General features: G+C 36.7%; 1 protein-coding gene across 1 annotated transcript; it reads left to right on the top strand.

The window, feature by feature from the left end:
* Nucleotides 1-17,387: 17,387 nt before the first annotated feature.
* Nucleotides 17,388-20,000, top strand: LOC131236898 (photosynthetic NDH subunit of lumenal location 3, chloroplastic-like). The gene is made up of 3 exons (XM_058234423.1): nt 17,388-17,411; nt 17,921-18,183; nt 19,727-20,000. Exons 2-3 carry the CDS (start codon nt 17,932-17,934, stop codon nt 19,823-19,825), a joined length of 351 nt encoding a protein of 116 aa, XP_058090406.1. The 5' UTR covers nt 17,388-17,411; nt 17,921-17,931; the 3' UTR covers nt 19,826-20,000.
* The last annotated feature ends 239 nt before the right edge of the window (nt 20,001-20,239 follow it).

The following is a 20,239-nucleotide window of genomic DNA, read 5'->3' as shown; positions in this document are numbered from 1 at the left end:
TAAAAACTTATTGGATGGAAGTTTTAATCAACAGTGACATTTTTATACTTCATTCATTTGGATATATGTGCCCTTATAAAGAGGGTGGATGGCAAATAAAAAATGCTGTATGAAAGTTTCAATAGTGGGCGTCATTATCACTACCACTTCCTTTGTGTAGTCCACTCGAGCTTTGAATTTGCCTCATTTTTTAGCCACTACCCTGAGATGATATGGGAAAATGAATGAAAGATGAGAGTAAAACCCACACATCACAGTGGGCCTCCAGAGCAGCGTAGGGATTTCTAGGACAGATAGTTCTTTCACTGAGAAGCTAGGTGGGACCCACTAATGATGTTTGTGAGAAATTCACCCCCATTCATCCATTTTGTGAGATCTTCTTAGAAGAAAGACCAAAAGTCAGTTTAAGCCAAAACTCAAGGAGGCAATGTAAGAGGAAATTTTGGAAGAAATAAAAAAATGCATACTGTTGTCTTGGGCTCCACTTTGATCTTTACATGCCATCCAAACTGTTTATAAAGTCATTCTCACTGGGATGAATTGAAAAATTAAAAACTTAGCCTAGACTTTTGTAGATGAGCACATGAAATGGATGGTCAGAGTGAATTTCTCACAAATATTACAATGGCCCCCACCTAGCTTCTCAGCGTAATGAACTTCCTACAAAAGTCCTTCAAGAAATTTGCCTATGCCATATCCAAGAGCTGGACAGTTGGAAATAACATTGCGAGTGAACTTTGTGGGGTCCACTATATGTATGTGTCATTATCCACACCATCCATCCGTTGTTTTTACATCTCATTTTAGGGTATCTCCCCAAACTTGGCTCATGTCCAAGGCTCAAGTGGACCACTCCACAATAGGGATTAATGATGTTCCCCATTGAAACCTTCCTAGGGCCTACATTAATGTTTATTTGTCATCTAACTAGTTCACAAAGTCACGTAGGCTCACATAGGCATGGATGAAGGGAAAACAAAGATATCAACTTGATCCAAAAGTTCTTTAGTCCCAAGATGTGTTCAATGGTAGGAGTTCTATTCCCACCCTAAATGAATTGTAATAATGGATAGATGTCATGGATAATGACAAATACATCACGGTGAGCTCTATAGAATTTACTCACTAACACTCACACTCTCACACTACAATGGGTACTTAAACTCATGACCTCGCATTGAAACTTATGAGATTAAACTACCATTAAGGCATGATCAAGGACCCAATTTACTCACTACCCTTAGCATGGATATACCACACATAAATCATGGTGGCTCCAGAGATGATAGAAAGTAGAGCATCCTTGCCATGAAAAATGTGGGCCATATTATGCAGATCACTTTGTGAGATTAGAACAAGCCACCCATACCATTATCCATTGATTTTCATAAATGCAATCAGCCTGATTAATAGACCATCCTAGTTTTTGCTTCAAGAGTATCTTTATGATTTATTACTTTTGACACGGTTCAAATATTATATATGCTTGGAGGCATGGCATGCACTACTCATGTGGAGAATGGAAGAAGAGAATTTAGAAAGAAAGGATTGAGGCTACTTACAAAGAAAAGAGAAACTATACATCTGGAGGGAGAGAAAAGTTATCAAATCAGATATGATGAAAGAAAAAGATAAAGGTGATGGCTGTACATAGAGACAAGCTGAATAGACTATAGGGAGGGAGAAATCAAGCTGGAGAAATTGGGTGGGTAAAATCTAAGCTCATATGGAGCTTTTTAAAATCCGACCGGCCTGTATATTGCTAAGCAACCTGACCTCTAAATGGACCTAATTACCCTCAACTTCATCTCAAATCCTGCCTTATGTCTTTTTAAAACCCAAATTTCAACACTATTTAAAAACTAATTGCAGGTTTAAGATTGTCTATGGCTGGTCATATAGAATAGCATATTCTTTATTGGTAGGAAAGAAGTGAGATATCGACAAGAAAGCATTCGTCACATGTGACAATTCACATCCAAAGTTGTATATGAACATCACCCTCAAGTGGAAAATTCCAATCTGGGCAGAGATGTTGGTGAATTTAGACGGCATTCAGTCCAAGTATGCATAAGTCAAAATTTTTTTTTTTTAATCTTTTTATTTTTAAAAAGAAACAGTCTGTACATGTTCCCTCACAGTTTCTAGATGGTTTGGACACCATGACTGAGAATGTGTCACCATGTTGGGGCTAACGTGCTGTGATGGTCCAATTGATTGGAACCATCCAAGTTCTAGATTTCATTATATATGGCCCACTGTTAAAAGACTTGCATCTAACAGATGATTCTAACCATCAAGACATCCAGATGAGTTTTAGAACTTTCAATGGCTCACATTCAACTCCAAAAAACAAAGGTCAGATAATCTGTAGCTGTGATTTTTGGACCATTTCTTTGTTTGGGATGGCACTGAGAACATGTACGGCTGAAATTCATGGACAATCTAAGCATGTGGGCCCACATGGGTGGCGTATATACGCTCTACTAATCATGAGTCATTAGATATTGGATCATTTTTTGCATGACTTGGGAAGTTGGATGTATTTCCAGCTTTCTGGATAATAGATTTGGAAAGTTCCATGTCATTGACATGGTCTTGTAGACTTTTATGCATTGACTAAAATGTCGTTCATCCATGTTAGTCATTGCAAGGAATGAACATATGGATGTCCTTGGTGTTTCTAGATTATTCAAGTTTCATGAATTTCCCTGATATTGACTTGCAATGAACGTACGAATCTTCAGTGTTTCTAAATGATTCAAATTTCATGAATTTCCATGATATTGATGGGAGTCGGCCATGCTAGCCAAGAAAGAAACTTGATACCGTGGCATGATCATGCAAACATTTTTAGCACGGATGGACTAAAAGAAGCCCGGACAAAAGCAGTAGTCCATCAAAACTAGACATGGGCTTGATGTAACTGGTCTGGGCATATCCGATTTGAAGAGATTCATTTCAGATATAGTGAAATTAACATTTGAAATGTTAATTATAAAATAACGATAACTTTTCATATGGGCATTATCACAAAGATGCACAATGTATCAATCTTTATATAATGGTGGTTCTGGAGTCAACCAACCTACATATCAGGGGATCCTTACTCTCACTCTGGTGGTAGACTCTAAGGAGTTTCAACACCTTGTCAAGGGTTCGAGTATCCATAGGTGGTGAAATCCCACTAAGGCTAAACCCTAAACCCTAAACCTGTGTGGGGGTGTGTGTGCGTGTGTTAAAAAAAAAAAAGGAAAAAAAAAAAACCTGCATAGCAGGTCGTAGACATTCAATTTGAGAGAAACGCTTGTCTTTAGGTTTAAAATTATGATTTTAGAAAAAAAATTATTATTTTTATAATTTTTATATTTTCATTATATCTCATTATTCTCATAATTTTAGAATTTTTTTTTTTTTTTTAAGAAGTTACTTGTAATAATGCCAAGAGTACTTTGATAAGGCTTATTTGACATTTATATTTTTGGCAAATTTAATTTTTTGAGAGATGTTTTGCTATTTTCGATAATTTTGAATTAGGGTTTTAGGTCTTGTGTGTGTGTGTGTGTGTGTGTGTGTGTCAAGTAATGTAATTGAGCAATCCTTAGATCATTATTTACTAAAAATATTTAAACTCTCTCTCTCTCTCTCTCTCTCTCTCTCTCTCTCTCTCTCTCTCTCTCTTGTGGACTCAAGAATACTTAAGAAAGACAGTGATCTTCTTCTTTATTGTTTCATACTCCTCCCTGCATTAGTTGGTATCAGAGAGAGGCTTTTCTTCGATTCGAAGACATTTAACAATGGTTTGAGCAACAACTTCATGGACGGTGCTTTATGAAACTGCGAGCTATGTAAGGATTGCAAGCACCAATCGATCGTTTGACAAAGACCTTAGGATAGACCCATGTTTGTAATAATGAGCAACTTGAGATTGACGATGAAACTCGCGGTCATCATACTTACGGTGCAAGACCGATGATGAATCATAGACCACCACCGGATAATAGTGAATCACAGACCACCACCTGATAATGGTGAATCACATGCCACTACTCAAATCATGAGAAAGCTGTTATACACGCCGAATAAAGAAATAGATTCAGAGCGACACAACATATTTCAAATAAAGTGCACCATGACCCAAAAGATCCATGATCTGATCATAGATAATGGGAGCAGTGAGAACATCGTTTCAAAAACTATGGTAAAAAAATTGCGACTGAAGATAGAAAAACACTCATATTTATATGATTGGATGGATCAAGAAGCTCAACAAAATAAAAGTAATTGAACGATATCCTATTCTTTTCTTTATTGGTAAATATTAAAAGAATGAAGTAATATGCATGTGACATAATCGATATAGAAGCCTGTCACATGTTACTTAGTCAACCATAGTAGTATGATATTAATGCTATGTATAAAGGCTGAGATAATATATTTATATTTTGTTAGAGATAATAGAAAGATTATCCTCATCACTATGAAAATAGAGAACCAACCCAAGACTTATAAAGTGGAGGAGCACTCTCTCCTGACTGTACAAGATTTTGTTAAAAAAAATCTAAAGAGATGGAAGAGATCTATGCATGTGTCGTAAATGGAAAAGAAGTAGAACCTACTAACATCTCAAAGTTTTTTTTTAAAAGAATCTAATGCCAAGTATAAGGACGCAACTGATAAATATCGGCGCCAATAGGTATTTGAAGTAGGTGATAACGTGCTACTTCACCTGCATAAGGAGTGACCATTTCTGATTAAGACATATAATAAACTAAGGAATAAGAATATTAGTACTATTTTGGTACTTAGGAAAATCGATAATAACACCTACGTTGTTAATCTTCTTGAGGGCATGTAGATCTCACAGACTTTCAATGTAACATACTTGTATGAATATCATGGGCCTAGTTTGTCGAATAACTTAAGGATTAAATCTTTCCAAGTGAAGGGGATTAATATAGGACATGTCATAGATGTACTTAGTAAAACCGGACTAACAGAAATCCAAACAAAAATATAAGTAGTCTGCCAAAACCGGACCCAGTCTTACATAGGGCATGATGTAATTAGGTCCTGGGCAAGTTTAGTTTAAAGAGATTCATTCCTAATATGGAGAAATTATCACTTGAAGTGTTGACCATAAAATAAATGTAACTTTTGATCTAGGCATTGTTACGAACTGCACAACCTATCGATCTTTAGTAACAGTGGTTCCAGAATCAGCCGACTTGCATAATAAGTCAAAGATGTCCATTTTGTGAGAAACACTTATAAGGTTTAAAATTATAATTAAAAAATTACTATTTTTAGAAAATTTCATGTTCATTGTATTTTCATCTTTTTTAAAAGTTACTTGTAATAATGTTGGGAGTGCTTCGGTAAAATTTATTTAACATTTTTATTTTTAACAAATTTAATTTTTTTAGGATTTTTTTTTGTACTATTTTAGATAATTTTGAATTAGAGCTTTGGGTCTTCCATATAAGTAATGTAACCGAGCAATCTTAAATCATTATTCTCAAAAAACATTTGAGTTTTCTCTCTTTTTTCCTATGGACTCAAGACCATATCTTATGGATTCAAGGCCTTTACTAAAGGAATATAATAATCTTCTTTAAAAAAAAAAAAAAAAAATCATTGCACACACTTTCCTACATCATTGGATACCTACATTTTATAAAGGTTAATAAAGTGTCAACGTACATTATAACTTTCAATTGTAATATGAAACATGCAAAAACCCATCTTTCATATTATGGGTAATGGCTTAATTAATAGCTAAAAGTACATTATTCATAGTACAACACCATGGTTGATGCGCACTCATGATGTGTTGGGCCATTGTGATGTATATATAATATATCCAATATGTCCATCATATGCTTCCCTTAATGCTCTCCTATGGCCTAAAAATAACTGATTTATCATTAGATGAACCGCGTGAGAGCGAAGGATGAGACGTCCACCATTAAAAACTTCCAAATTACATACGGGGCCTGCTGTGATGAGTGGAGGATGTTCAATCCATCCGGTGCATGCATGATTTGATGCTCTCCTAAGTCCCAAATAATCAAGTCTTTTTGTTACATGATTTGTAGATTAGAACGGAATTTATCACCCCAAGCTCTATGTGGTGTGACTACCTATTTACACATTATAAGCACATTACAAGTTAGCTAACCGTATAATTTTACTTATATTAGATTATAACTTAAAAGCTAAACAAAATATCATATAAATAATTTACACCTTATATTCGTTTTAGATGTAAAGTGTTTACAATTTAAAACTTTACAGGCATCCAAACAACCCTTTATAATAAGACGTTCAATCCCCAGCACATATCTCATGAAAGAATTAAAGATATTCACCCCATCGCAGGAGAGGAAGAGGAGGAAGATTGGTTTATATATATATATATATATATATATATATATATAGCCACACAAATGAATGGAGAATTGGCGACCTTCATCCCCCACGGTGAGGTTATATATGTGATGCTTCTTGTATCTGAGATTGCAATCCATTCTACAAGCCTTTCAAACCGCCGTCAGTTGTGAAAATCACCAGTTAGGGCTTCTTCTGAACACCCATGATCGACGACGATTTAGAAATTTCACTCACAATGACAACCAAGAAATTGATAATATGTATTTTGAATATCACTTGCACAAATTAATACCTAACTCAAATAGCTAGAGAAGGAGCAATGGTATGTTGTCCACTTCAAAGGAATGGGAAGACATCGAAACTCGTCATGCACTAGTTGATTGATGTCTACAAACAGTAGTAGCGTGGTCAGATAAAATCATTGGCTATCTCAGCCGTTGCTTTTAGACATTGGCCCATCTCTTCAAAGTTTGATGCTATTGATGGCAATTTTCACCAGCTAGAAGAGTTTAATCACAAAAAGATCTCTACTTCAGCAAAATGAATTAAAGTGTGAGCCACCCTCATAGCTACATATTCAATGTACGCATGTGGGCCCAGATGAGTAGATTTGCCTTTTTTTGGTACGTGTGATGTGCGTGTAAAGGTGCATGCATGTGGGTCTAGCAAACGTTGTAACCCACTAGAACTCCCATGTATTGGAGGAAAGTTTACTCTAATTTCTTTTATCAAATGAGAAATGATCACTTACAACAATCTATGTTACAACTCTACATCACAAATGGGTTATGCTACTACCACTTTGTTACGTTTCGGTTGCATCGATTTCCACTTATGTGCCGTTTAATTGTTATATATTCACAGGTGTGAATCTGTGGCAAAAAGGACTGCTAGCCCGACCACTAATCGAGCACCATGTGGGGGAGAGTTTGGATCACATCTACCCCATCCATTAGGTGCGCTGCCACATTTTCACCATGGATCTTGAAAACCGGTCCAATCCAAAACTTAGGTGGGCCACACCATTGCTAATGGTGTAAATTCATGCCTAAAAACTCCCAAGTTCACCTCATGGGGCCCACATGAGTCTTGGAATGTCATGATTTTCAGGAATCTATTCATCCTAGTGTAGTGCATTAAGATAGTTGATTGGATGACATATACACACTATGGTGGACCCCACATAATTTGTACTATTTTACTTGTGGGACGTCTCACCTCAACTTTTTCTGATAGCGTAGCTCACGTGAGTTTTGAGTTAACCGGATTCTCAAGCTCGTTGGCTCTCTGACGGATGGAGTGGATTTCATACGCATAGAGTTTTCTATTAACAACAGTGAATAGTCATGACTAAATCCTTACCAAAATCACATGAAAAACAATCACAAGAAGGAGAACAAGAAAGATGTTTTGTAACGGCAAATAAATCCTTAAAAAGTACTGGTAGACTCTTTTTATATATATATATATATATATACAAAATTGCCAAATTGACTCAATTTTTCTACATCAAGTAAAACCCCCGTGCAAAGAGTTCCCCAGAATACTTTATGGTTGCAGACTCTTTGGAAATCTCGATCACATGTAACGGGAGCAACTTTTGGACATTTTTGCCCTCACAATTAGTTTACCATGGGTGGATACCTTCAAATTTTCACATGACATGGAAAACATTTTGAAGTAAGGTATTTTGGTGATTAAAAATGTGACTGTTGTCATTGGCTAAATAGTTGAGATTTCATTCTCAAAAAGCTACTTAGATTTTACTACCAAAAAGAAAGAAAGAAAGAAAAAAAACACACCATTTAGTGCCAGTAGCCCACTCTCCTCAGATGTGCATGTAGTTGGTCTTGATGGTAAGACCTAATTATGTCCATCATGATTAACATCGTGGTAAAATCTAGACGGCTTCCTAAGGAGCTATGCAATAAAGGCTCTATGCCTATTGTGATTATCTTGTAAAATTTATGTTGTATATCAATTGTGTCACCTCATGTTAGGATATTAGATTAAAAAAGAAATTAAGAGGTTGTTTGGTAGCGTGTATATGAGTGTATTTAGAATCCAAAAGTTCAGAATTCAAAACTTATTTGATAGTTGAATTCAAAGATATTTAAAATACACAGTTTTATTGTATTTTAAAATCTCTCCATTTTGTATGACTCCAAATCTAATGCATTTTTTCTTTATTAAAAGTAAAAGAGTCTCATAGTAACAAAGGTGTCATTGGGCTACTAATCCATTATACAAGTGGCACATAGGTAATACCCCAAAACTATCAAAATACCGGTTGCATCACTAAAATAACATTAATAGAATGATCCAAACAATCCTACATTAGCCATTTAAATCGACAATTCAAATATTTTGGCGAGTTGCTCATTTGCGATTCAATGCCTAACCAGGGCTCGAAACTTTATCATTTTAGCTTAAGTATATATTTCAATAGACTCACTACAATTATTCTATCAAATATCACATATATAGACTAATTTGAGATATTAAAGTTGATTTAGCATTTAAACATATTGAGATTTCATTCATAAAAGCTAAATGATAGTTATATCTAAATTTAATAGGTTAAAGGAAGTTATCAATTTGAACTTTGAATACTATTATTTTTTTATTTCATTTTAAATTAAAATATTTTTTTATAATTAATTCTAAGTATTATAAATTATTAGAATTTAAATTTTTGGCTTACTTTTTTTTTTTACTTGATTTTTTATATATATAATTCAGATTAATTACATGAATAAATTTAATAGCTAATGCTTATTAATTAAAAATATTTTAAAAGTAATTCAAATTTACAAATTTAAATAAATTCATAAATTAATTTGAATTTAATCTATTTTTAATAATTTATTTTCATATTAATTAATTTTTAAAATTTTAGGAATAATTTATATTTAATTTTTAATCTTAAAAAAATAAGAATTAATAAATTAAAATATAAACTTAGATAAATTATATATTTTATTCTGTATAATTTTTTTCTCTCTTTTCAAAAGGACAAAAATAAAGTAATTAATATTTATTCTAATCAAACAAACTTAAATTAGATATTTTAACTTAGAATTAAATTCTAAATTTAGCGAATTTAATTTAATATACCTAAAACTAAATTTCAAATTTGATGTTAGAATAAAATTGAACTTTATAAATCAATAAAATTAAATTCAAAAATATAAACATCATGTATAAATGAATTTGATAATTCTATTTATAAGAAATTTATTTCAAATTTTAATTCTCAGAAATATATAAAAATAAAAAATTCATGAATGGGTAGGATTACCCACATAATAATCAACTGAAAATAATATTCCTATTAAAATTTTGGAATAAATAATCATCATAATTAACTGAAAATGATAAACTTAAGGATAAGATCACCTACCTCAAAAATTTGATGATCCGGCACTGCTCCAGTCTCTCTCTCTCTCTCTCTCTCTCTCTCTCTCTATAGAGTTTTCTCTCTCCCTCTCTCCTTTTGATATGATTGTAACTTTGTTTATATCTTTCCTTCCTTTTTAATGGATGTGAGGAATAAGGCGGAAGAGTGGGGAATGTGGACAATTTCGTTTCGTGGGAGGGTTCGGTGCCCATTACCGTACGAAAATGAAGGAAGAATGGAGAAGGTGGGTCAGGCGGATACGGAAAATAAAATCTTTATTTTTATTTTATTATTTTTATTTTTAAAAAAGATATGGTAGGTCCCACTAACAATGATATAAATCTACTCCGTCCATCATCTCGGCTTGGCCATGAGAGGATATAAGGTTAAAAATGAGGCTGATCCAAAACTCAGGTGAGCTACACACAAGCAGATAGTGGGGTTGGTTCCCACAAAAAAAATGGATTGTTCTCGATTTTATTTTATTTTTTTAATAACAATCTAGTGGTTAAGATCAATTTAATCTCAGTGCACAGTCAATAGTTGATGTTAACTAGATTTAGATTAGTTAATAATTAAACACGTGGTCTTAAGTATATGAGTTGAGAGAGTGCATTATAAATAGACCTATATATATTCTACCAAAATTATGTAATCATTAATGGCATTAATTAATAGTTCGCACTAAATAAAACGATCACACATATCAACGGTCACAATTTGCATGAGCCGATAGATGCATGTGTGCATGGATGCGTGGATGAATGCATGGATCTATGTGTGTATACTCCAATGAAGGCAAATGTACATACATGTACGTGTACGCATGTGTACCAAAATCCTGCTTCATTACATATACACTTAGGGCTTGTTTGTTGTTCTAATTATAATTATAATTGACTACAAATGGGTAATGATTACTTATATATTTTTTATTGATATTAATGTAATTTGACCATAATGATTTTACTTATAATTACATAGAAAATTGGAAAACAAATTGCCCTTTGGGTTTAGACACCCAGGTGCTCATTGAATATCCTTACTCTAACTAGATTTGGGAGCAACCCCATTTTAAAATAGGCTCTTTTTTTACCTAATGCCTCTCTCGTTACTAATCGGTTAAAACTTTGGTGGAGAACTTAGAGGCTTCTATTTTTTCTCTTTTACAAAAGCTTTGCTTTTAGACTCTCTATGGCATCTTTAGGGCTTGTTTGATTTTCCAAATCCTTTGTAAATACCATGTAAATAAGTAATTATTACTTTTTTATCCTGTTTGAAAAGAAGTGTGTATTTCTGCTTTGAAAATCAATCCAAAAAGATTTGTTTAAATGTGTGGGTCCTACCATGATATATATATGATATATCAGCTCCGTCCATCTATTTTAGTAGAAAATTTTGAGGTATGAGCAGAAAAATGAGATAGATTCAACACTTAGGTGGCCCACACCAAAGGAAACAGTGACTCCAAGAAGCTTTTAACGATATGTGTTCGATTTCCTTTTTCCTGTAGTGTGGTCCACTTGAGCTTTGGATCTTGGTATAATGGATGGACGGTGTGGATAAGCCACATACATCATGGTGGGTCCCACATATATTATTTCGCAGTGCCCTCGTTTTTAACATTAAAAAAGTAAGGGCAAATCCAGCAACGGGAACAATGCGGTGATTAACCGAGGGAAGTAATTATTACCCATCTACAACCATTTACAGGGGATTTGGAAAATCAAACAGCCCCTTGGAAGGAAAGAAATAAAAGCATAGTTAACAATATGATCCTGTCTAAGGAGGTCATCCTTAGAAACATTCTAGGGGCCCGTTTGGCCGGGTGGATTGGAAGGGATTGAATGGTATTAGGGTGGATGGCGTGGATTTCTAGGTAATGATGGTGTTGTCAGTGGATTATCTGGAGATCCATGGGATTGATATATCCCTGGATTGCTATATCCAGTCTGTTTGGAGCGCCCGGCCAATCCCGGTATTAAACCTTCTCACCCCTTCTAATCCCTCAAACCAAACACGTCCCAGGCAAATTTGAAGGATTAGGGTGGATTTGATGGGATTTAAATGTAATGATGGTGTTGTCAGCGGATTGTCTTGAAATACATGGGATAGAGATTAGATCACCGACTCTGTTTGGCACGCCACGCCAATCCCGGGATTATCCCGGGATTTGACTTCCAATCCCTTCCAATACCATCCAATCCCTTCCAATCCGACCGGCCAAACGGGCCCTAGAGGATGTGAGATCGAGAGTTACTTTTGTGTTTGGGCCATCCATAGCGCGTGGTGTGTTAAGGTTCATCTCGACAGTTTGGGATCTGCCAATATCTTTCTACCTTATCCACATGCTACCTTTCCCTCATATAAATATGCACGGATTAAGGTGGAGTAGTTAGCTCATCTCTTGTGCTGAATTAAGATCATCTTGCAATGGTTTTCTTTACTTTCCTCCATCCACCGATGCCATATAGGGTGCTATATCTTGTTGACCGGCAAGAACCCTAAGACAAATGCAAATGCTTGCTTTTGGATTTTCTTTGGTCTTTTCAAGTTCTGCTCAGTCACTATCTATGACTTGACTTTCCAAGTCCATGACTAGGAGTCGTGTTTTTTTTTTTATTTTTCACACGCACACACACCACCACACACTCACACCATAGTGGGATTTCACAACCTATAGATACTCAAACCCTTGACCGGGTGTTGAAACTCTCGAGAGTCTACCACTGGAGCAAGAGCAAGGATCCCAAACTAACTACGAGTCGCTTGTCCCTGCATTTCTCCAAACATGTCTTCTTAGCCTATGCAGCTCTATGCATATTCAAGGAGCTAACTTCTTAATCACTTTGATAGTCATACCCACATCATCAATAACATAAATAGTGCCCTCATTATTAGGTTGGCGAGTGCCACCTATTGCCGCCCCCCATCATCCCTTTTACTGAGCTAACTACACCTGTTAGTTGATTTGGGGGTCTCCTATTCCCTAACCTTGTTGGTGGTCCTCTTCTTCTTTTTCTTTGTTTCTCTAACTTGGGGTGTAAGATTCTCCTTTTTGTTCCCTTAACCTAAGTTGCAGGCTTTTCATTTTTGATTTCGTACCATGGAACGTGAGCTTTTCTTTTTTACTTTCTTACCTCAAGCCGTGAACTTCTACTTTTACTTCCTAGTTTGGGTCGTGAGCTTTTCTTATTTAGTTTCGTAATGAGAGCTGAGGGCTTTTGCTTTTTTCATCTTGGCCTAATTCATAGACTTCCAGTACCATGGAGTAATACTTCTTTTTTTTTCTAATCTTAAAAAAAAAATAAAAATAAAAAAAAGGGAAGAGCATTGACATGGTTGGTCTCACCTATTGAATGGATTAGAACGCCCGGTACAACTTTAAAAAGTGCATAGTGCATAAAAATGCACTCTCACTTTAACACATGTGACTTAGGAAACCTGGTTTCTTTTGCTAGAGTAATCAATTGCGAAGAACAAAAGTTTACCATTAACACTAATTGGATCCAATTAGACCCTAGCCCTGTCTTTTAATTAAGTCCAAAATGTGGACCCAAAACTCACTTTCTTAACAAGTTCAAAAGTGTCACTATGATGGGGTACTTGTGGGGCCACCATGATTTTTTACCGGCCAACCATGATGTGGATGTGAGATTCACTCCGACCATTAGATGCGTAATTCTACGTTAGGCCCTGGCCCAAATATTATTTAAGTGGGCCACCCAAATGAAAAAATTGAGAGTGAGTTGTCCACCTTGATTTTACAGGCCTACTGTGATGATTATATAAAATCCTCTTGGATCATTAGATGCTACACCAAACGTTAGGCCTAGGCCCAAAAATCACGCCATACATGATTCAGGTGAGTGACACCAAGAGAAATAGTTTGAAGGGTTCCAATTGTGTGGCCCACCTGAATCATGGATGGAACTGATTTTTCAGCCTTGGGTCTAATCAAGAGTTGTGCACCTCATGATCGGTGTGGATTTCACATCAACATCAACGTGGGGCCCACCCAAGCTGCTGATCCCTTTGCTGTCATGGCTACTTTACACAGAAATTGAAAGTAAGTTATTCCAATGATGATTACTTGGATTAATGATGTAATTGATTGAAAACCTTTTTGAAAAAAAGAAAAAAGAAAGTGATAGAGTGTAAATCCTCTATTAAGAATGCAGGATTTTGTAAAATTCCCCAACTAATATTAAAAAACATTTAAATTTCACGTGTGGCCCAGCTTAGGCGTCGGCAAACAAGATATTTATGATAGAGTGGATTCATTAAAAGATCAGCTTGATGAACGTCTCAGACTAAGCCACGTGTTCCACGTCATGTACGATGTGGCGCCTGCAACTAGCATTCCTCTCCACGTTAAGGTATCCCGTTACAGCATAGTCACCGTTTAAACGGAACGGAAACAGATTAGCTACTCCCCCCGACACCAGCCCCGTGGCTGCTGGTCGGTGCTCTGTGGGCCCCTCCATGATGTATGTGTTTCATTCATTCCGTTCATCAATTTTTAAAGATCATTTTAGGGCTTTGTCGTGAAAATAAGAGGGATATAATTCTTAGGTGAACCACACCACAGGAAAACAATAGTGTTTGGATATCCATCATTTAAATCCTCCTAAGGACCACTGTACTGTTTATCATACATCCAATCTGTTTATTAGGTCATAAATACCCAGATGAAGGGAAAAAACAAATATCAGCTTCATCCAATACTTTTATGGCTCCCAAAAAGTTTTTAATGGTCGACATTCATTCAACACTGTTTCCTGTAATGTGGTCCAATTGAGATTTGGATATACCTCATTTTTTGTTTAATCTGTGAAATGATCTATAAAAAATAGATGGACGGTATGGATGAAACACATGCATCATGGTGGGGCCCATAGAGCACCGAACACCATCCATTGGGTGGTGGCAGGGGGAGTAGCCAATCGCTTTCCGAACGGAACGCGATAAGTACCTGGGAAAAGTTAAAAATGGGCCTGTCAGGACCGCAAACAGTCGCTGCAACGGTCCACTACTAAAATGGTACACACTCACGCCATCTCGAAAATTGCGTGTCCAAATGTGATTGGACAATATCTCGAAAATAATACTGAGCCCGATCTACTCGATTGGACAGTTGAAAATAAATTAATGAACGGTCGAGCTTTAACAAGCAAAATCTAACGGTTTAAATTGTCCAACCAAACTGATTCTCAGGTCATAAGTCTAAAATTGATGGTCCATCCACAAGCGTGGGTACCAGAATTTGGTGGTCCAAAATTATAGTTTGTTCATGCCACGTGTACAGTGGATGTGCTGTAACGTGTACTGAGGTTACGAACGCGTGAGCACCGGTCAGTATATCTAACTAATCTGATGGATATGGTATAAAAAAAAAAAAAAAACCAAACAAAAGAATAAAAAAATATAAAATCTGATGGGTACTGAGGGCAATTTTGGAACAGAAAATAGGAAAAAGTCGAGAAAAGTTTTGATACTCTGGCAGAAAATGATGGATGATACGCAGGCACTGATAAATTACTTATAAGTTGCAGGCTTGGCATATAAGGAATTCAAAGTACACCGTCCAAGTTATGGGTCCCAGATTAGATGTATCATGAGAAAAGAAAAGGTTGCGTAATAATTGAATATCTGATTGGCGAACATTTTTTGGACGACCAAAAATATCTAGTGGTTATTCAACAAACAGGTGTCGACGAAATTCGCAATTTCTGAGTGGCTGCGTATCAAGTTTCAGACCATCAGAACATGACTCATGGAATGAGAAACAGAATTTTTTTTTTATTTTTTTATTTTTTTTTTAAACACACGCACACACACTATTTTTTTTTTTCCGTATGAGGCTCGGGATCTTAGGAAAGTGGCACACGTGTACAGCATCCAAACCGGTAGGACAGCAGACCACTATTCAGACGGCTTATTACGATCATCTGGTAAGGTAACACGCGCATACAAATAGACGGCTGTCATAAATTAATGCAGTGGTCGAATAGTGGACCATAAATCAATTCAATCAGCCTGATCTTTTGCAAATAATATCTCCCATGTCATATTCTCCTGATGATTGGATTAGATCTTTCACGCGTGATCCAAGTTGGCACGTAAGAGGGGCGAGTGCCAAAATGTGTAAACTCCCGTCGAAAAACGATATGCTACGATGGATCCACCATCTTCATCGTACACGTGGCAGAAGGGACATTGAATCAGGAACGTTCATCTTCTGAAATGGAAGCTGATTGCGTACTGAATAAACTCTGCGGGGCCCAACGTGGTTCATATCTCTTATCCACCCCGTCCATCCAATTTTTTTCATATAATTTCAGCACACGAGCCAAAAAGTGAACCACACGAAAGGAAGCCGTGTGAATTCAACCCGTTGAAAACTTCCCGGGCCACCAGAAGTTTTGGATAAGCTGATATATATATATATATATATATATATATATATATATATATATATATATATATATATATATATATATATTCTCTTCATCATGTCCGTGTGATTTTATGAACAGGTGAGCCCTGGGAAGGTTTCAACTGTGGACATCATTATCCCTACGGTTTCCTGTAATGTAGTACGCTTGACCCTTGGATTTGATTCGAGTTTGGGCTCATGCGCTAAAATGATCTGCAAAAACGAATGGACGCGTGGATAAGACGCATACATCTATAGTGGGCCCCACAGAGTTTACTCAGTATGCAATCCGGTTCCTTTAGATGGATTGGACAAAGCACACCAATGAGACATTCCTGCCATCCATTTAGACTAGAATCATCTTACGGTCCCATTCGTAGGCCATCAATGAGGATGATCATGAAAAGCATGTGATGTTTTAGATATTAGCCATTCGATGTACAGCCACCATGTAAACACTCCAGATCAATCTTGGCTACTGCCACGTGTAGGTTTAACAGGGCCTGTAAAATCACAATATAAGACCGAACGGTCTCCATCGTTCCATTTTCCAACAATCAAAACACAGACCACGTTTCTCTCCCTGTCTCGACGCGTATTAGCCGGTAGAGCCCGATACGGCTCAAGCCACTTCCTCGATCGGCGCCTCAAGCCAGGACTTGTCTCTCACGTGGGTAATCCATTTCCTCCTCTAGAACCAGCACCAGACCAGTTTCGGCTCGGCTAAACTCAAAAGGAAGCGCGGCTTCTCCCAAACGGAACGAAAGACCGGCAAACAAGAGAGAGGAAGTGAGCTGTTAATAGCCACAAGACCCAAACCGTTCTTTCTCGCTCTTCCTCCCTCTTTCTCTCCAGTAGAGTACCAAACACGATCTACTCTCCGTATTTTTCTACTCGTTATCTTTTCAGGTACGTACGGTAAGGGTAGAATCATCCTTTCCAGATTGCCCGTCAGGGTCTCCTTCCTATGCTTGTGGGTTTTTGGCTTTATCTTGAGAAATTCTTGGAGTGTTTGTAGAGGGTTTTAGGACATTCACTCACGCAGTTTTAGTGGCGCTTTAATGGCAGTTTTTTGGGGGTTGTTGTTTGCATGAAGAAATCCAGGTGGGTTTTTTATTATTATTTTTATTTTGTAAGTGTTTTGGGTTGATTTTTGGTGTTTATGTTGGAAAATCAGAGGTGGGTTTTTTATTTTGTTGCTGATTGGATGAGTATTTCATCTTCTTCTTCTTCTTCTTCTTTTTTCATTCTGATTTAATAATATATTATCACTTCTTTTTTTTCTTTTTTCTTTTTTGAATTGAGTAATGATGCAAATCAAGCTTTGGACAGTTAGGGGCATTATGGTCATTTTCAGAAATATGGTACTGTATTCAGATGCCTTTCTCAGGTTCCAAGCTTCCAACATCGGTTTTATTTTTCTTTTTTAAACTCGATCTCTTGATCAGCAATCCAAATAGAACTTTTTCAATTTGTACTTTTTGTCTTTTTAATCTCTTCTTTTTTTTCTTTTGATATTTTTTTCTTTTTGTGTAACTTTCTTGGTTTTAAAGCCTTCATTAAACTACAAATCGAGGAAGAGGGACCTGATCCATTTTTGTTGACGAATCAACCCTTGGAATATTTCGTGTGACTAAAATACCCTTGATCAAAGTTGTATTTATTTATTTATTCTTTTTTTTTTGTAGAATATTCTTTTATGGGATTTGAGAAAATGATCGATATGGAGTCGAGGGGAAGTGCGTGTCGGATTAAGAAATGTGCGTTCGATCTGCTGTCGATTGGCGATTTGATCGACGACGAGGATTCGTGGGATTTGATGGGAAGAGATCTACGGCTGAAATCAACGTTCCTGTATTGTGATTTCAACCAAGTGATTTCTAATGCTCCTGATGAGCAAAAGAAGCCTCTCACAGACCTTGCCAACAGACTTTTTTACTACATTGAAGAGGTACTTTTTTTTTTTTTTTTAATTCATTTTCTTTTTGGGTTTTGATATCCACACCCTCCTGAGTCCTTATTGATTTTTATTCGTGTCTGGAATTGAAATAGTACATCTTTGTACTATTACAATCCCAAGAAAAAGATAAAAATTGCGTATGCAAGACAAGGTGGGTATAAATTGTAAATAATCTGTCCGCTCTCTTTTCTTTTCCTTTTCATTTTTGTTTTTTTTAAAGAGTTTGGAAATGCTCACATGGTCTCGAGATATTGTGGGGCCCACATGATATATGATCCGAATCCAACCGTCCAAAAGCGTCTTCCCACCAAATAGATCACCCATCATAAAAATGATCGCAATCCGGTCATCAAGTGGGCCATAACAACCCAAAATACAACGTGGGCCACCTGATGGTTCAATCTGCCTCCACTTTTTTATAGCGTACACGTGGCATGCCTTCGATAATCCCAGCCGTTCAGCGAACAACTTCATGGGTCATAGACCAAAAATCACAATAATCAGGGGATCATGACCATTGAAATGGTCTAAAAGATTGAAAATCTGATCATCATAGACATGCCACGTGTAGGGTGCAAAATTTGGGAGCGTCATGCTTTCGGGAACATTGGATACTATCCGTTGATCCAGGGCATGATGGGGCATCATCATTATTGAGAGAAATGCGCATGGATAATTTCAATTTTGAAAAGAGTCGCGTATTCGTTTCTCCCTGTTTTTAGAAACCAACCTAATTTAGCCATTGCACCTGCGAGAGCTTACCCGTGATAAGGTAGACCTCATAAACCGGGAAAAGGGACAGTCATTTCTCCACAATCCATGTGGGCCACACCATTAAAAAATAACGGCTAATGTAAGTGATGGCGTGGACCAATCAGTATGCAGGAAAATAGGATTTTCTTGCTTGTGTCCAGCAGAAGATCCGGATTAGTTTTGAGTCTACGGTGAGCCTTAGGATGTTTTTAACGGTGGGCGTTCAATCACTACTTTTTCCTGTGGTGTGGTCCACTTGAGATTTCAATCTTCTTTATTTTTGTGCACATGTCCTAAAATTAGCTGGAAAAACGGATGGACGGAGTGGATATAAAACACATACATCACGGTGGGCACGGATACCCTGGGCTTCCCGGATCCACCGAATGACGCACCATCCATCCATTTTCACAGGTGTTATATAATACTCAGGTCGCCAATGACGCTTGATACACAGGCGCTCAGAACTTTAGACGTGGCATGTACTAACTCAAACAAAACCGACTAAATCATGGAACTCACTATCGACAAGTCAGTCCCAAAATCAGATAGGTGGAACCATCCTTGTCGAAGTAGGACTGTTGGATCAATTTTCATTTCTAACGTTCCAATAAAAGCCCACCAAATAAGTGTAATTTGTTGTTGATGGTAAATCCGAGAAACATAATTTGGACGGTTCGATTTAAGTTAATTGCATGCCACGTACGCAATATCCAAGTGATATCACGTTTTTCTCCTGAATTTACTGGGTCCTCAACAGTAATCTATTTATTTATTGCAGTTGGATCGTGCAGTGAAGATTCGTAGCATCTCGCTCACACAAAACCGTTACAACGACACGGCTGTCGTGTTGCAAGAAGTGATGGCTTTCATGCCTTGATAGTTGTTGATATACTGGCGAAAAAAAAATAAAAATAGAGAGAGAAATAAAAAAATCGATTTCACAAAAAACCGTTTGAGGTATTATCTCGTATGAAAAAGTCATTATACCTGTAAATATAGACTCGTGGAAGTGTGAGAAAATGGGAAATGTGTAAAATGGCCCCCATTCGTATTATCATGGAGTTGTTGCTTTTAAGTTTCATTGATGGGATGAGTTTGTTTAATGATTATTTTAGATGTCGTACCACAGCATCTTCCCTCCGACATCAGCACCGTGAGGAAGGTGGGCCCCCACCATGAAGATCGACCTCTTAGGGAACTGATTATCTAGGCTGATCGTCTCGCTAAGTGGGCCACACTTGTATGTTGATTGAGACAACGAGTAGTCCATTGATTTCAATGGCGTGGCTCA

The sequence above is a fragment of the Magnolia sinica genome, chromosome 2, assembly GCF_029962835.1.
Source record: "Magnolia sinica isolate HGM2019 chromosome 2, MsV1, whole genome shotgun sequence".
Classification (NCBI taxonomy): Eukaryota; Viridiplantae; Streptophyta; class Magnoliopsida; order Magnoliales; family Magnoliaceae; genus Magnolia; species Magnolia sinica.
The sequence above is the reverse complement of the archived record's forward strand: the minus strand, read 5'-3'. Positions and strand labels throughout refer to the sequence as shown.